Source organism: Drosophila serrata, unplaced genomic scaffold (genome assembly GCF_035046125.1).
Source record: "Drosophila serrata isolate PLE 108 unplaced genomic scaffold, ASM3504612v1 contig_30, whole genome shotgun sequence".
NCBI lineage: Eukaryota > Metazoa > Arthropoda > Insecta > Diptera > Drosophilidae > Drosophila > Drosophila serrata.
Genome location: NW_028256928.1, coordinates 1127422 through 1146618, shown reverse-complemented (window position 1 = coordinate 1146618; position 19197 = coordinate 1127422). Strand labels below are relative to the sequence as shown.

At 46.8% G+C, this 19197-nt stretch overlaps 1 protein-coding gene across 2 annotated transcripts in view; it reads right to left on the bottom strand.

Moving 5' to 3' along the window:
• The window catches only part of svp (COUP transcription factor 2), a 28828-nt gene extending 10020 nt beyond the window's left edge, over positions 1-18808 (bottom strand). For both annotated transcript variants that reach the window (XM_086833500.1, XM_020943007.2), the window contains exons 1-2: positions 10584-18808; positions 2690-2839 (exon numbers count right to left, since the gene is read on the bottom strand). In XM_086833500.1, coding sequence (XP_086689626.1) covers positions 2690-2839; positions 10584-11256 — 823 coding nt within the window. In that variant the 5' untranslated portion in view covers positions 11257-18808. The remainder of the gene's footprint in view (positions 1-2689; positions 2840-10583) is intronic.
• Positions 18809-19197: the final 389 nt, after the last annotated feature.

The following is a 19197-nucleotide window of genomic DNA, read 5'->3' as shown; positions in this document are numbered from 1 at the left end:
GATTCATTCATTAAGCAATCAGCCAAGAGGGCAACTTGGGCCAAGGGCCTGCCCACTCCCCACTCCCACTTCCATTCCCATTCGAAAAACCCAAGCCCTTGGCTGCTGTAATCTTCGCCAGATCTCGAGGTAAAACCACAAGCTTAGGCAGACTCTCCTTTTTGTTTTTTTCGGTGGCTTCTTTCGCTGTTCTTGCGGTCAGACAGTTTTTTCCCAGGCGCATAAATAAAAGGAGCTGGACACTGGCCGGCAGACCGGTTTGCATCATAGATCACCAAGTGCAGGCTACTCCTCAACCCCCTGCACTATTACGCAAATGTATTGTGTAAATAAGTGTCCCCGTCCCGCTTTCTCCTCCGGCTGGACACTGGTCAACTGGTTGCAACCCCCGGCTTAATTGCTCCGTCAGGGCAATAAACAAACACCTTCGGAGATGGGACAGAAAAGGGATTTCCGGATATGTCCATTGTGCGGACTGACCAAAAGCACCATCGCCTTGGCTTTCTTTCTAAAAGACGTTACGTTTTAGAGTTCCAGCTTGATTCAGGTAGAGATCTGCCAGGTAGAGTCCGAGTCCCGTACCAGTCCTAGTCCCAATCCCAGTACCAGTTCCAGTTCCCGGTCCACTCCAGCTGCAGCACAATGAGAGTTGTGATCAATAATAACTAACGTCTGTGCAGTTTAGCTATTGCCTTTGCTTTGTTTCACTCGCGGATTCGAGTTATTGGCCTGGCCCAGGGCTCCGATTGCGTTGGCCAGATTGCGCCAGAGCTCTAGGTGTGCCTAGGATGTGTGCCGCCCGGTTCCAAGGTGTGGAGGTGTGGAGGTGTAAAAACCTTTGTTGACCCACTTTTCTAGACCGAAAGTCTCTCCAACTAAACCATTGTCTGTCTCTGCCTCGAAATGCGTTCGAACCAAGCCCCGAAACTGGACGAATGCAGGTGTTGGTTGCAACCAGTGGAAGTCGGAATTCCGTCGGTCAGGGTTCACGAACAGGAGGTCAACCCCTTCGAATGGCCAGTTCCCAAGTAATTCCCGGTGAAAATCCCTTTAAAATAATTACAATAAATTCAAAATAATTTAACGAAATTTCACTACCCCTAAAAAACTTGTTTTTTCTAGCGTCCAAGCTGACCAGTTTCCTGGGCTGCCCAACCCCACTTCCCTTGACCAATTGACACTGCAATTTAATTAGAGCGACCCGGAACACTGATTTGATGTTGTTTTTTCAGGTTTTTCGAGGCTTTTTGTACGCCAAACCCGTACAATTCCCTGACCCAGGGTCGCTCCAGGCACCACCTTTGTCCCGCTTCGCAGCTAAGTACCGTGCCCTCTGCCTTTGCCCAGTAAAAAAGAGGGTAAAATCCAAGGAAACCTCCTATGCAGAATCGAGATTTTCTCACGATTTCTCAGCTTTGATAGCGAGGGACTAGTTTTACGCAGAACTTGTCATTAAAGAAATGTGACTCAACTGGCGAGCAGCTCCAGAATGTAGCAAAAGGTGTTGAACTCTTTTGCGTTTACGAGTTCTGGGGCAAGTCCAAGTGCCGCCGCCGTTGGGTGGGGAAATAGTGGACATAATGGGCCCAACAGGTAGATCCGACCTGGGCACTGACTGTGTCATTAGCCGAAAACTTGCCTAGGTAAATTTGAAATGCTCTTTTCACAATCCGTCGCCGGCGACTAAATAAATGTTTATATTCATTTAATTACAAGTGCATTGAGAGGAGGCTGCTGTAGCTGCATTTTAATTGCCCGTAGTCGCCATAAATTAACGTTTTCGTTCTTAACCCAAATCGATGTGTACACCGCTCAGACAGACATCTGTGTAGTCCATAGCTGTTTCCATTGCTGCTGGCTATTAGCATTTTGCGAAAAAACCTGTCAATATTAGTGCAAATAATAACAGCTTAGCGGACGGCTAACTGCGGTCTGTCTCTATCTTTGTGTCCGCGCCTCCCTGACGGACGCTAATTGTTAATGCTGACAAGTGTAACTGGCCATTGTGACTGACTGACTGTCGGTCCAGACGGATAGGCAGCGAGTCAGTCAGTCAATCAGTCGGGCAGTGGAGTCAATCAGTCAGTCAGTGGCTGCAGGAAAACAAGTCTCACCCAAGTATGCCAAATATTTGGCTTGGCTTTGCTTACAAATTAGTTACACATTGGGCTGCATTCGATTAACTACTGATCTCTCAGCAGCAGCGTTTCTCTCAGTGCAGGCTCGCTTTAATTATGGGTCGAGCGATCGAACCGAACAAGTTTGCATCTGATCCCAAGGGGTCAACCCGTCTAATTGTCTTTTGCCAGAGAGCGGAGCGACTCTCGTGCGTGGAAGTTTTGGGTAGGGAGCACTTGGCCTGATCAGCACCGCTGATCCGCCCTGGTCGGCGGCCACATTCCCTGGCATAGTTCCTGCCACCCAAATAACTCAAATGATCCGCACCGAACTGAACGAACCCGATTCGCAATTGTTTCGCCCGTCGAACACATTCCTAGCATGTGACATTTAGTCATCGCCGCTGCTCTACTTCCGTTCTTCTGCCGTTCGATTTAATTTATTTTGTTTGCATTTGCCATTGCCTCGGGGTTTGACTTTTAATTGACCCACAGGCGGCACACTGCGATGGCCGAGTGTCGTTCTAAATACTAAATATTTTGTTATTCTAACTAGACGGAATGAGTCTTACCTTCGCGTCGCATGCCCATCTTGAGGCACTTCTTCAAGCGGCAGTATTGGCATTGATTCCGATGGTGCTGATCGATGGGGCAGTTTCTGCTGCCGCGGCACGAGTATGTGAGATTGCGTCGCACAGAGCGCTTGAAGAACGATTTGCAACCTGCAAAAGAAAAATATAAGAGTAAATTTAATAAAATGTTTAAATTTTCAAAACAAAACAGAACCTTTTCCCCCTTAAGCCATGTTAGCTACAAATTCCTTGGCACCAGTGACTCCCTCGAAAAGAACACTAAGGGGAATCGTTACCACTTGTCCCCCAAAAGTGAGTTCCAGCTGCACTCCTTGACAAGCTGCACAGCACCAGAGTTCCTGATGCCCATGTCAATGGTCATGTTACACGTTTCATGGCTTAACGCCTCCCATAAAATTACCTTTAATGGCTTTCAATTAACAAAGTGTATCTTGGCCACGGCGCGATACGGCCAGCCAGCCTGCCTGCCTGCCATCCATCCCCCTTCCGAAAATAAAAGGAAAATAAAAGAAAACTGGCAGCAAGTTCAAGTTCGGCTCGAATGCCACGAATTTACTGTTAAGGCAGACGGCCAGATCAGCCACGGCTCGTTGGGCATCGCTTTTGGCCACAAACTGAGCATCAGGCTTAGCTTCAGGTTCAGCATCAGCATCAGCCAGAGCTTTAACTTCAGCAAACAGCTAAGTGCTTTGGGCCACAGTTGGGTGTTGTTGTAGGACAAGCCAGCGACACGGCAAGTTAATGTCGCCGACGCGTATCTAAACATGTGTATCACCTGGGCCCATTTTCTGCATAAAGAGAGTCTATCCCCCATCTGGAGTAGAAGGGGGGATACTATACTATAGATACTATATGGGAGGCATTGTCTGGAGGCTTTTTCCTTGGCGGACCGAAAAAAGATTTCTCACAATAACTCAAAACAATGGCATATGCTCATAAAATTCGTTTTAAGCTGTAAAATCATCATCAAACAAAATATGTAAGCACTGAGCGTTTATGCAGACTCGATCCCATCCCGGCCCCATCCATATAGCATGCGATCACAGGCTATAAAAGATCTTCAATGCCTTTTTGCCATTGCGATCGTGTGGCTTTAGCCTCCCACCGAAATGGAAACAAAACGTGGCCAGCAAATTGAAACTGATCGAGAGTCAAAGTCGATGGCTAAATGCGCTGCACAGAAGAAATTGAGATTGGTTTTGGTAGGTATATTGTATTAGGGGAACCCTTAAAGGGATGTTAATTAATACTGACAAGTATAAATATTTATGAAACGGAATGACCTGGCTTGTCCTGTCAATCCTAAAGACCAATTTCTATACTATTTGCCCGAGTTAAAGGGCATTCAGTATTCCTCACTTTCGGGCCAAAAGCGGCTGCATGGACCAAACCCCAAAGAGCCAAGCTACGAACACATCTAGGCAGCACACTCACACACTGCCAGCTTTTACACCATATGATCTACGAATAACGATATTGTACCCAGTCACGATTTCTGCCAAAACGTACCGTTGCCTTACCGTTCGCCTCCCCTCCCCCCGCCCCCATCGCTTCCCGCTGGCTGCGCTTCGCCTGTTGTGGGAGCGGACTGGGGACGGACGGAACTTGGCCCGAACCCAGAGAGGTAAATAAAAGAACTGGCAACAGAGGCAAACTGCCCATATGCGCCTATCGCAACTCTATCTAGAGCTGCAGCACCAAGTATCTGAGTATCTGAGTATCTGAGTATCTCGCGGGGCGGAGGCGATCCCCAGTGGACTTTTGCGATGCGAAAGATGCGCGTCGTTATTGATGAAGATACGAGTACATGGCGCAGATACCGTACACCAAAATCCGCGACGGGGTGGAGTGGATATCGTGTTATATCAATAACCGAAAAAGGGTGGATCGATCCAGCTCCAACTCCAACTCCAGCTGCAACGAGTGTGGGAAGTGCGGGCAACGAAGCCCTAGAATCCTGGCCCTAGCTCTCTCTCTCTCTCTTGTGTGTGTGGAGAGCCGCTTCTTTGTACGGCTTCGGCTTAAATGGTTGAGAGCGGTTCTTGTGACCAAGTTTGCGGTAGTTTCAATTACCGCCTCACCTAATTGGCGGCGGGTGGGTGGGTGGCCGAGGAAGTTGGCTCGCGTGCGCTACGCGCCATAAAGCGTTCAATACAGTTAGAAGGGGTTCCGAGAACTAAGCCCAACTTAGCCGGGGCTAAGCTAAGCGCTTTATTAATTGAACTTCCTGAAAGTGAGCTGAAATTGCTCGTATCTATCTATCTGCGCCGCACGAGATCCCCTTGCCGCTTCGTTGCGCAATTTAAAGCGTTAAATTAGCCGCTGTGCCAGAGTATCTGAATCTTTGGCATACACACACACACACACACACACACACACACACACAACACACTCTTCGCCGGCAGATGGCCCAATCAATTGCAGCGGCCCAACTATTCGGATTTCCCATTTTCCATTTTCCATCTCTCACAGACGCGGTCAATGATCGCCTGGCCCAGAGGAAGCTCCACGCTCCAGTCTGCCAGCTCCAAGTCAAAGTCAATAGCCACAGACCTCGCCTTGACTCTGGCTCATTTTCTAATTATTAATGCACACAGCGAGCGAGGCAGGCAGGCAGCAGGCAGGGGGTAGAGGGAGGGCCGTCATTAAGGTGCAATAATTAAATGTTAAGCTTACACGGAGTCAGTGTAATTAGCGCGCCAAGACCGCGACTGCAACTGCAACTGCCACTGCCACTGCCACAACTCCCGTCCAGAGGCTAGACAAAATATCTGGAGTACAACCGAAACATAATTACAGCCCCCCCCGAACAGACACGAAGCCGCAAGTAACCGGGCTCATTCAGCAAAATGCACTGATTATGAACGGGAACAGGTGCCTGCCTGGCTCTCCCCCGCAGTGTTTATGGCCCAATATGGGTCAACTGTAAATCAAATGCCCATCTGGGAATCCGGGAATCCGGAATCGGAGCAGCCTAAGCCCTAGCTGCCTCCTCATTTGCATCTTCCATATGTCACGTTGCAACCAGTATACCGGAGAGATGTTGAGAATGCAAAGAGAATGCCGCCTTAGATAAGCGATTTAGCTCCGATTTAACTGATGCTATGCGAAGTTATGCCGCCGTAGTTAGTCCCGTCCCGTCCCGTCCCATCCCGTCGCAGCTCCGGTCATGCACTCGGCGCGATAAGCGGGGTTATGGCCAGAGACCATCGTCTCTTGGCCATGTTGCAACGCGCAAGTGCGGCCGCCGAAACGTGCCCCAAAGTAGAAGTAGAAGTAGTTGCAAGACCGCTCTTTGCTGGGCCTGATCGATTAGCCCAACTTGGTTGAAAACGAAAATTGCGCATGAAGTGGCAACAGCAACAGGGGCAGCTCCGGACCAGAGTTTGCCATGGCAGCGATCTCAGTCGAGGAGAGCTTAACATAATTAATTAAACCGTTACATTATAAAGCGGATCAAGTCGGTAGTTCACGATTTCCTTACTCCAGAGACTCTCTTTTTATTTCGGGGGCCTTTTTCGAAATCGCATCGTGTCAGGATGAATTTTTTGCGCCTCATTTTAAGACGGGGCCCCCAGTAGGAGTCTGGTGACTTGGAACTTGGAACTCAGAGCTAGAGATCTGGGAGCTGGAAACTGCAAACTGTAAGCTTGAAGCTCAGTCCAGGTTAGCTGCTTTATTGGCTTGAACATTTCTTCTAAGTACAACGATTTGTAGTACAAGCCAGCTTTTAATGATTACAATGTCTGTCTGTCTGTCTGTCTGGCCGGGATTTGCAGTGGTTGTCTGCTGTTTGTTTTTGTTTCCTCTGTCTCGCGCAATATCTGTACAATTAAGTTTTGTTTTCGCCGATTCTCCTTTTGGCCGCCTTTTAATGAAGGGTTCAGCCGAGGGCTCATTAATGTTGACACAGAGCCAGCGCCGTGTTGGGCAATGCCATCAAAGCCCATCCTCTACAGAGGTATGATATTGTGACAGCGAATGGATATACACATATTTCAGGCTGTGCGCCGACATGGAAATTTGTCAAAATAAATATTGAGGCCATAAGTTATGGCGATGGGACCCCGTTTCTTGGGGAGAGAGAGAGCTACCGAGTTGTAAATCAAGAGCCAACTGCACGGAAGTTATAAATGTTTATCAAAAGGCGATTTATTTGATAAATGTTATGGGGCAGCAATTGACTTGGCTGCCTCTGCTGCCAAATGCAAATTTTAATACAAGCCCCGAATTTATTTCGCCTTTTGCTAATTAATAAATAAGAAATCCGTCGGGCCACGCCCATTACCCCCAGGAAAAAAGCCCCCAAACTGCAAGCTGCAAGCTGCAGCGTCATAAATTGCAATGCTCGGTGGGCGTTGTTAATTTTCTGCATTCGTATTTACTTTGTTGCTCTCGCCGGAATTGGGGGGAGTCGGGGAAGTCCCGGGGTAACTCGTATCACAGACAGCAAATTGATTTATGTTTGGCTTTTGTTAAATGCTCAGAGTGGAATGAATTTCCACAGCGAAACGCGAAATTCGGCCGAGCGCCATTTAACAGATTGTCAAGAGGTGCAAAGTGAAACGCAGAAATGTATCTTGTATTTAATACAAAATAAACCATTTCAAATTTGGCCTACACAAAGAAAGGCAATAAGAAATTAAGCAAAATATCAATGGTTATTAACCCATAAATTGTATATGATGTTTCTTTTCTTGCTTAGCTAAATATACATTCTTCAGAGGGCAGTTTATATATTGGACTTGTAGATCTGCTGCAGTTTCCCTCGAAATTCTTATTCATTCCCTTCAACTTATTTATTTGCCCACATGATAATGAAGTTAATTAAAAAGCCACACATGTGGAATACAATTCTGCACAAAAGGAAGAATACAGAGGAAGCGAGATACAAAGATACAAAGATACAGAGACCACGTTCATCTCCGACATCACAAAAATTCGGACATTTCCAGACCCAAAGTTCCTACTCAAAACTCTGAACGGAGGGATTGGGAGCCTGGGCTTTGGGATTTAGGGCTCTGAGCCCTAATTGCCGAACGTGGGAATCTATTTAAATGAGAACGATGTAAGCTCGTTCGCGGAAAATGTAGCAAAATGGAACGAGGCGAGTTGGGGATTTATATTTGTGGTGTGCTCAACGTTGACAATCCGGAGCTGGCGGCTGCACTTCACACACATTATTTGTGGCAGCTAATGGGCTCGGCTGGCGCTTAACAATTAGTTGAGATGGTTGATTTTTTACCACTCTTTATGGCCGATGTTTGCTTTAATTAATTACACGCCAGGTACTTAGTACTGGAGGTAATTTTTCGCGAAATTTATTTGTCATTGTCATGTGTGTGCGCAGTAGATAAATTATGCTAATTCCCTTGCCTTAACATGGGCGCTGAGATAGTTTTCTTGTCAGAATTTGAAATTCAATGGGTTCGAAGAACACCAGGTTATGTATTTATATTTAATATTTTCTGCACACAAATATGACGGCGCTGATTGATGATGCAGCCAATGCAGCCGACGAGATACGAGATACGAGGAATCTTGGCTTTTGGGGCCACTAATAGCCATGACAAATAGCCAAATTAATTGGAGATCCAAGTGGGGGTGGCAAAGGGGTCTTGCCACATTAGAGCCATGCACTACTCATCATTAATATTATCGAGACACTTTTATCAGCGCACATTTTTCAGCCGATGAACCGTGACTTTTTCGAGTCGTCTAAAGGTTATATGGTTGTGTTTTTTTTTCTTAAGGCCCACCGATTCCTCCCAATTTCACCGATCTCCGGCACAACAGCTGTGCGCGAAATCAAACAAGTTGCCACCACAATGGGAGGATACTAGGGATCGGGATTGGGATCGGGAACAGGAACAGGAACAGACAACACGCATAAGCTACAATTAATCTTGCAGCTACGATGAGTCTACGACTGGCGGGGTGTCTTGGCATAAATTTCACATATTCGCCCTGGAACCTGGAAACTGGACAGGCGGACCGAACGGACGTCCAGACAGACGGACAAGTGAGCACAACACACACACAGCGGACAGAACTCGTTCTCTTCTAAGAGCCACGAAAGTATCTGCACTTTGGAGTGAATCAGCTGAAAGGACGCGACCAGGCACATTCTCGGCTCTGGGGTTCAGTGAAATATTCTTCTTTTTTTTCTAAAAGAAGGTACAAAACAACCGAAAGCCTGAAAACGCCTGGCAATGATATGGGCTGTGTGCGCTTTATTATGATTTTTCCTACGTTTTATTTCGCCTGCATTTGAGTGAAGCCCCAGCCGAAGCCTAAACCGAGTCTGAAGCCGAAGCTGAGGCGCTGCCAAGAGATTGCATAGAACAAAATAGATTGCTATCGTGGCAACATCATCAGGCCAACAGGCAGAGCCCAGATACTCGTACTCATACTCATACTCATACTCGAACTCATACCACACTCACAAGAGGCGGGGCGGAGGGGCAACACCTTCAGAATGCAACGAGGCGGTCACAGAGCCGCATATCTCCTGATTGTTGCTGTTGTGGGTTGCGCATGCGTACAAAATGCTCGGTGATTAATAATAATAGCAGCGCCTACAAAGCCCCAACAACACCCGCCACAGTGGGAGCCAAGTATCTGACTATCTGGCCAAGTATCTGTATCTGTATCTGTGCCTGTGCCTGGACCCACTGTGCCACTCACTTCTTCGCGCGCTCTTCGCTGCTCTAGTGCCAGAACATTTGAAGAGATACGAGCATGACAAGTTCAACTTCAGGCTGCACTAAATGCCAGAGCTCGCTATCTTCCCCGAATGCAGTTGCCCATCTCCAGGCCCCCAGATTCCGGAACTCCTCTCCTTCCTCTCTGCCCTTCCCTCTGAAAAAGAGAGACAATACAAAGGTGGGCGCTTCATTTAGCAGCCGCACAATTTGCATGTTTGCACAACAATTGTTTGGCTTAGGACAAAGCACGGACCGTATTTTATTTAGATAATAATTTTTATCTGACGATAAGCGATGAGCAGCCAGCAGCGACTGCGACTAAGGCAGTCTCAGTGCGTGCCCGGGTCGCCGGAGGGGGCACATCTCCCCATATATATTTCAAGAGCTCTCGTGCTGCCACTTGGAGTGTAACGGTATGCTGACCGGGAGAAATGAACTAGAAATGCATCTGGGAAAGTGACTTGCTCGGAGATCTAGGAGATCCATCGAAAAATCTAGATAGACCAGACCCTAAACTTCCTAAATGGGTTTCCATTTACACAAGTTTATAAATAATATCCTTTAACTACTTTTATGATTTTAAAGAAGGAAATTAATTAAGGAAAGTTTAGCCTATCTAAATGTTTAGATACAAATAGAATTACAACTATACGGACTAAAAATATGCTCAAAAAAAAGCACTTAGCTTTTCAAATACCATTTTTGTTAGCTCTAATCATTAAAAAACAAAAACGTAAGTGGGCTATAAAACCGTCTAAGGTCAGAGGTGGCAGAGCTATCTTTTGGTTCATAAATGTTGTACTTTTTGCTCGTAAAAGAATCTCTACATGATTTGGATACCAATCACTGGCAGTTGCGAGATCTATGGAGTTCCCAGCTGCATTGCCTGGCTCCCGCCAAGATTTGCATGGGAAGAGTGAGAGAGAGATGAAGACACCCACACCTGGCCATTTCCACAGGTAAGTGCCAACTCATCATTCTGCCATAATTCACCGAACGAAACTGTCAAAAATCAGCGGCTGGCAGGCAGTCAGTCAGCCAGGCAGGCACGCTTTTGTGCCCGCTTTCTGTTACGGAATCCGCGAATCTGGCTGGTCATTCCCATTCCCATCCCCAAAGTCGATATCAATTGACCCCCAGAGATTCCCCCGCCCCCGGGTACTCACCTTCGCAGGTAAACTGGCCGTAGTGCTTGCCGGAGCTCTTGTCGCCGCAGACGACGCACTCGATGTTCTGCTTGCTGTCGATCTGCGATCCACTGTTGCTGCTCTGCGAGTGGGAGCTATTGGCCTGGGAGCTGGGCGTGGAGCTGCCGCAGCCGGTGGGTTGGCCCTTGATGCTGGTGAGCATATCCTGACCGCCGCCTCCACCGCCATGTCCCTTTATCAGCGGCAACATGTCCGAGTTGTGGCCGGTGGGGATGCCCCCGCTGGAGTGGTGACCGCCGGCGGAACCTCCATTGGAGCTGGGCAAGCTGGAGAGATCCTCCTTAATGCCGCCTCCATGATGGTTGCTCTGGTTGAGATTCGCCGACAGATCCTGCTTGATCACCGCCGACTGTTGGCTGGCCACACTGCTCGGCGTGGTCTGTCCCCCACCGGCGGACACACTGCCACCTCCGGTGGTGGTGCCACCGGTGGCCAGGGAGCCGCCAGGACCCGCCGATGCAGCGTGCAGGTGACCGCCCAGCGAGGACGAATGCGGCTCATGCCAGGCGCCATGCGGCGGTACGCCCAGACCCATGGACCGCGAGAGTCCAAGGTCGAAGGCGGACAGCTCGGCGCCGGACTGGGGGCGCGGATTGAAGAAGCCGGGAGCCGTGGACGGGGAGGCGCACATGACGCCGCCACCGTACACGCTCAGCGAATTGTGCGTAATAATTTTGGCGGCCGGCTCGGAACACGTGTTATAATCGCTGGAATACACTTTCGCGCTTCACTCGGAGTCCTAGCTGGTCTCGTTAATATATATTTTATTGCGTTTGTACTTTGTAATTATTGAGTAAATAATAATAATTATTATTATTTCTTTTTAGGTAGAGCACATCTCTTGGCACGCCGCTGTAAGCAAACACTTGGCGTTTTTTTTTCAATCAGATTCAGATAACGATTAAGATACAGATTCGATTTCCCGCTCGGCACTCGCGATGTGTGATGGAAAAGACTTAGAAATTTTTTCAGGCACTGCACAAGTACATGAAGTATCTGATAAATGCGCGCGTCATGCGGAGCAGCGAAATCTCAGCTGGTCTCGTACGGTTTTAGAGCCTGACTGGCAAAACATTCGTGGCAAAAGGTACACGACCCGACCCGACTCGACTCGACCGTTTCGACCTAACGACACATCACACAAATCTCTCTCATTCCACGAACACAGGCGCACCACCACCGCGAGCACTACTGCTGAGCTGCTTCCACTCACTGTGAGTCAACGGTGGTTGGGCGTTGAGTGGAAGTCGCCGCTCCCGCTCGCACCGGGGCAAGACCTTCGACGCGTTTGGCTGATTTGCCACCACCACCAGCACCACCACCACCACCACTACTATGTAGTACTCCTGCTGCTGCTGCTGCTGCTGCTCCGGCTGACTGCGACGGCACACCACCACCACCACCAGTACCAGTACCAGTACCAGCACCACCACACCACCAAGGGGGCTCTCTCTCTGCTTCGTTGAGTGTATCTCACTCAGAGAGGCCACTCCACTCCACTCGACTCGACTCACTCGTCCCAACTAGAACCCGTTTTCCTTATTAGATCGCTGCCGGGCGCATCTGCCAGATACTGTTTACCGTTAAGGTTCTTTATCGCAACTTTTCGCTTTTCTTGTTATTTTTATTCCTCTGTTAAGTTTCTGCAACTTTAAACCAAGTCTCCTCCCCGAAATATCTCTCTTTGGAAGTTCTTCGCTGGTTGGCTGGCAATCTTAAAGTGCGTTCTAATTTGTATCTCACGGGTATTTCACTGCTTAAAGACCACTTCTTATCAGCTGGCCAAAAGTTTTTGCGGCCATAATGGCCGTTCTTGGCCAAATGTTTGCTTTAAAGCCCTGTTTCTATTGGTGGCTTCCCCCTGATAAGCTAAGAACACAAAAGATACAGCAATGATGGATGACAGGATGTGCTGAAAATGTATCTAAATATCACGTTAGGTGAAGCAAGTCAAGGATGCAGTCTGGAAATTGAGTAATTAAACCAGTTTAGATCATTCAAATGGCTTATTGATTTTTGATGGCTTTTCTTGGCCATTAAAAGCGAACTATAAATATTTAATAGATTAAGTTGCCCCACAGATTATGGTTAGTAGTAAAAATTGTGACTTTTTCTGTAGAATTTCTAGCTGACCCCAATATCAAGTAACCTGCTTATTATTTACGCGCAATAGAACCCGGATTACTGCAGTGAAGCCCACTGACTGTCGTAATATAATTACAATATTTCCCAGCTAATTGGATCATTCCCGGGACTTGCACTTCACGTGTCTCGGGGCGAAAGTGCCAAAACATGAAGTCATCATAACCATAATTGAATTCCCTGCCTTACCGAGGACACCTCTCTACGCGTTTTGTCCATTTGCCAGTCGTGTTGTTTCTTTGTTTTAATCGAAATTAGCATTTTCAAGAGGCACCATTTGCACGCAATCGCAGAAATCACTGGATGCCACGCAAAGCTCGCCCGGCACTTCATTTTTCATCCCACCAGAGCGGGTCGGAGGGGGTGTGGGTGGTTGGGAATATCGGAAAAGTGTCGCTGGCTGCAGAGTTGCAAAGTTGCAGCCAGGTCCAAAGGGCCAAATTGTGGCCACCGCACTTTGCACTCTCTCCTCCTGCAATTGGGGGGCGGGGTGGCGCCCTCTGGGAAGGCCAGAGCGAAGTGCAAACGTACAATTGGATGATGGACGATATGCTGACTGGGGGTAGCGATTCCACTCAAAAGTGAGAGCGCGAGTCCAATTGGAATCTCTCTTTCGTTAAGTTTGTTTTCCACTCGATTTGGGCAACGCCTCTGCCCGGTTGCTGTTGCTCTCTCGCTTGCCCAGTCTAGCTGTGTCTCTTTCACGAGCATGCCAGCCTTATCATTAACTGTATCGGAATTTTGCTGGCCTTTTTTCGTATTTGATTTTTTTCGTATACTTTTTTTTTGGCCCCCATAAAAGTCGGGAACAAAAAGCGTGTGTGTTTGGCTTTTATTAACACCGCTAGATGTCTCTCTCTGGCAGCCTCCACAGATGGGGCCTAATTCAATTGCGCGGCGGCGCCTCTTTGGCCTCTCTTTCGCTCTTCCTGCTCCAGATCCCCCATCTTCCTCTGCTCCCATCACATCCTGGCTCCTGTGAACCTAATCTCGGGGGCTCTCGGGGTCTCCTCTTGTTAGTCCTCGTATGTTGGCAGGGAACTCGTAACTCGTCCAGACCCCTTTCTGTGCTCCCCACTCTGGCGGAGTTCGCGCAGTCGGGCGGCACCTCCAACCCCTGTGGGTTAAATACTGACAACCCCATTTGAGCGCCTTTTTGCACTCGCTGCCACAAAGGGGCCAAAATGGGGAGGCGGCCGGTCGCCCCACTCATTCGCCCTTGTTGGCCATTTCTTTTTTGTCGTCTCTTCAAACGCTTCTGCCTTGGACAGTTCATTGAAAATGGAACAGAAGAGGGGGCGGAAAGGGGTAAGGAAAAGTGGTGACAAAAAGTGGGAGAAACATCTTTAAAAGCTTCATGTTGAACTACGGCTTAGTAGCATCTGATATCATCCATAAACTTACAAACACTATTTATTCTATTTCCCATCAAGGTTTACTTAAAATTTCAGAAATTCTCAATAAATTAATATCTTGAAACCCACGTCTTAAAGATATTATTGATATTCATAAATAAACCAATAATACAGTGGAATATATTGGTTTAATTTATGAATATAAGATCATGATTTAAACATTTTTTGGTTTTATTTTCCAAAATAAAGTATATCTTTTCTAGAACAACTAAAATGTGTGTTTCGCAAGTTGGCTTTTAAACAAAAAACTGTTTTTTAGCCTAGCCAGCACATGCGGATGCACAGACGCACTCGAATGCATCCTGCAGCCGGTTCCAAGGACTCTTATGTTCTCGCCAGCATGTACACTATACACAAGGATATACATTTTCGTTCCGGCATGTATCTGCTCCCATTCCCGGGACAAAGGGAAAGCTTGCAGCCTGCAGTCGGGGGAAAACCACGTTCTTCTGGCGAAATAGCGAATAGAAAACCAACTGGCATATAATTTACATTGTTGCTTGTTTCCTGCTCCCTCCCTGACACCTCCCAGGAACCACCTCCCACCTCCGCTTTCGGCCAACTTTTACATTGATAAATTTTTAGTAATTCCTCTTCTCTCCGGGCTTTTTTGCCTTTTGTCTTCCGTCGCTGGCAAGGACTTTATGAATAAGTGCTAAAATGCCAGAGACCAGGACCGCAATGGACCGGGCCATGTCATGCTGGTTAAACTGACGAGCACGCGACCGCCCCCTTTGCTCCTTTCCCCCACTCTTGTCCGGAGCCACCTCCTCTTTTTTTCCAGTTGGGTTTTTTGCAGAAAAAGTTCCCTCTGCTGGCTGTTGTTTTTAGCCCGATGATTCATTGTGAAAGTGGAGCTACGTGGTCGTGGCTGGGAAATGCTGAAAATGTATTCCGTTGCCCGGAGTCGCACACACAAATATCAAATGTTGCAGACTACAAAAAATAAAGTAAAGAAAAACAAAAAGAAAAGTTCTCGCTGTTAACAACTTTGTCCACCCAATATGCTTGATGGCTCTGTTTCACTGAAAAATTAACTCACATTTTGTGTTCGTTTTAAGTATTTTTATTTCATTGGAAATCGAGAACAAGTTTTTTAACAAGCTATAAAAAATACTATGTAAATGTATTCCATTTGCAGGATACTACAATTTAAGCCAGAAGCTTGTAACACTGTGAAGGAATCATTTCCGACCCTATAAATCATATATATTCTTGATCAGCATCGATAGCCGAATCGATCTAGCCATGTCCAGAGGGAATACATAACTTTCGAAAATTTTATCAAAATTTCTCAAATTTTATAAGGGGCTACATCGTTAAAATTTGCAAAAATTGCCAAAAATTTTGATTTTTCTAAATTTCAAAAAGAGTATGCAGATTTATTAACCTTATAAAAAGTAGCATAAAAATGGTTGAATTTAAAGCTTTTTTGGCTGACTTATGAAATTTTTAAACTTCGATTTGTCAACTAAAACTGTCTTGTAAAATGATGTATAAATATTATGACAGATTTCCGATACGTTCCAATAATTTTTATTGCAAACTGCAAAGAGGCTTCCTGAAGTTAGTTTCCCTTTCTGTTTTATATACTTATAATGATAATTCTCAACAAGACTGAGATTTCACCATTTATTGGTTTCTTTTCAAAGGTTGTCATTTTAAATAAAACGAAACTTAATGCCAAGAATGTGTTAAGAAAGTTTCAGGAACGTTTTACTTAATCTTCTGAGTTCAACTCTTAACCTTAAAGCTACTCTATGCATATCCATTGTGCTATATATAACAAGCTAACTAAAATCGATTTCAAGTATCTTCCTCTGAACCAATTAAAAATCTCTGCAATCTCTGCTTGTCCATTTGGAATTACTGTTTGAGCCGAAGAATCCTTTTCCTGGAATTCCTGTGACATGCGAGCCACAAAGCTAAGGGTTCGTTTGTCGTTTTGGCCACATGGAAAATGGAGAAGGGAGCAGGGAATGGGGCTGGGGCATTGTACATAAGAGCCATGTGCTTGTGCTCCACTCGAAATGTATTTCGAGAGCGCATGTCAAAGGTCAGCAGCCACTGCTCACATGTGTGTATGTAATTACATGCGAGCCTCCCCTTTTAATTTTTAGTACGAACTAAGACCACAACCACTAAGAGCTCTGTCCCTGTTTATGTGTTCGTCGGAGGCCGAGCCATGAATTAAACATTCGCCATAAAAGCCTTTAGCTAAGGGGGCTGGGCGAGTCCGAACCATGTCACAAATCATTAGCACTTATTCAAATCGAAATCGGGCGAAGGGAAGGCCGCCCGACTGTATGCAAAAAGATTAATGCAAGATATTCAAATGGAATGTGTACATATTTTTGACCCCAGAAAGTTTGCCTAATTGCGTGAGACAGCCAAAGGTCAGAGGCGACGGCGCTAACAATGAGAGAGATCACTGGACCAGATGCCGGGATCCTTGCAGCCTCCCAGGTAGCAGCTCGGTTCGAGTGTCCAGGCACGGTCTTAACCTTTGCAGCGGTGACAAGTCGCTGCAACAACCCCCAGCAGATCCCACTGGACATTGTCCAGAGTCCCTCGAAATTTTCTGCTCGATTTTCGTAAAATCTTAGACAATTTTATGGCTGCGCCAAAAAGGGTTCCGCTTGTCCACCCCGATTACCTGGGTTTTGTCCAAGAAACCGTCCAGTTTTTGGGGTTGATTTTGGGTCGATTTCGTACGCATTTCCATTTTAATTCCGTCTTCGGCGTCTTGCGTTTTTGCATACGGTGGCCCAACGGCGTCCAGGGATCTACAGACACGGCTGCAGCGTGGGAATCGGACACTGGTCAGCCATCCCGGGGACATTGGTCAGTTCAGCTGTGCGTCCTTTGCCAGGACTTCTACATCCAGCAGAACATTAATCCGATTTTAATGAAGCGCAACGCTTTGCGGTCGTGATCGCATTTCCTCGGCGGAAAGAAAAACGCAATTTTGGCTTAGGTCAGTCGAGAACAAAGGCGAGAACATGGACCTTGGTCAAGCGGAGATTATTGTGAATAAAAAGTTGAAATAGTAACGAACAATTTCCATGAATTATTGCTACATTTGCTGTGGAAAGAGTTTCAATTAAAATACATTTCCCTGAGAGTATATTTAAATTTATTTCAGTGGGATTCATTCAATATTTAAAGACTAAATTAGTAATTTAATCTATACTAAAGTCCTTTCTCTATGAAGTTTAGTATCTCCAATCAAAGATACCCAAAAGACATAATTTATAACCCTCCCAAAACTTTTAACGGAAGTGGTATTGAATTTCATTCATCCTCAATTTAAATGGAGTTTTTAACAACGTAAGCCAACACTTTCCCGCAGCTCCATGCGGGTCCTCACGAGCTGTCCGCTGGCGTAGACCCCATCAAAGTGATAATTGAGCAGTCAAGCTCAGATGAACCCATGCCAAAAAAAAAAGAAAAAGAATAGCTGGTGGAATAAGGAGACTCTCCTCCGACTCTGGGCTGCAACAATGGCAACTCATTTCACCCAGGTTATGGCTTTGATGAATGATCTCATCAGCGAGGTGTCGACCGGAGCCACAATGCTGGGGCTATGGTGCTTCAGCAGCTCCCAGATTGGCCCCCGATGAAATGAACATCATTTGCGGCCAAGTGTAAAATTTAAAATTTAATAATTAACAATTGTTTTTTAATTTCCCAGCGGCCATCAGGCGCTCCAGCGATCTAAGCTGCCTGCCTAAATTACTTTCCCCCGTCTGGAGCTGTCAATCTCTGGATGCCCGAGATCGCTTTGTTGGGCCGTGATTAATGATGCGAAATTATGAACTCGCTTGTTCTGGCCCCGCCGGTTGTAAGTAGTTTTGTAAATCGGTTAAAGAAAAATGACTTCATTAAATTCATTAGCGCCCATGTGTGAAATTCGATCAATTGGTCTTCGACGGCTATTTCCCTTTGTGTGCCCTGAATGGGGAGGGGCACGGGCACTTTGCCATGATAACTCCATTTAGAGAGGGCATATCGAGACGGCCTAATGACACCTTCTCCAGATCGCCTAACCGCTGATTCGGCTTTTCCGCAATGCCCACAGCTATTTGCTCGGCCTGGGAAAATCAATAGCCCAACGAGACTAGCAATTGCCCAGATAATCGAGCCGAGCTGCAGTCAAATGTGCCACATAGATGGATGGATTTGCTAGCTCAGCTCATGTGTGTGCCGACTTCAACTTGGAGCTGGGTCTGGGTCTGGCTCTGTGTACGAGTCCATAAGTCATCGGCATTGATAGCCATCAATCGCGAACCGCTTTCCACGTTGCCACGACCACAAAGCTCTCCACCAAGTGGCGCGAAATCCATAGTGAGCACAATTAGTCGGGGGCTGAGACGGAATCCGAATCTTGCCTCTGGGACTGGGCTATGGAAATCCCTTACCGGCTTCGTTACCGACTATTACTCCAACGCATTTTCCTAACTTGGCCATTTTTCTTGAAGGCGGCTGCCCCGGCAACCGCAGTACCACTCTGAGTCTCCACTCCCAGGCCCTGGACCTGCCTTGTGGTCAGTCACTTTGTCAGTCGTCAGTCGTCAGTCGACAGTCGTCAGTGGCCAGAGTCTCGTTCGCCCGCCTTTGGCTCGTTGAACCTTTTTAACCGTTGCTTGGTCAAGAGTTGTTAACCATATTAAAGTGTTCAATGATTAATTACACGCGTCCAAGATTAATTGAAATCAATCAAAGCTGAAGTTAACTAATGGCAACACGTTTGTAATCCCCCAGCGCAAGTCCGTTCTCATCCGCGGCCCTGTCTGTCTCTGTTTCTGGTATCTGGAATGTCGGTACCCTGGACTGTACCCTGACTCCTACTCCTCACTAGATCCATCTCCCACTCTCCCCGAGCCCTAGCTAGGCTCCCTGGAAGACACTGTAATTTTATTGGCCACATTATTTGGTTTCGGCTTCGGTTTCCCATCTTCTACTGTTGCGCATCCATTGTGGATTCCCATGCTTAATTACAATTAGGGAATTTT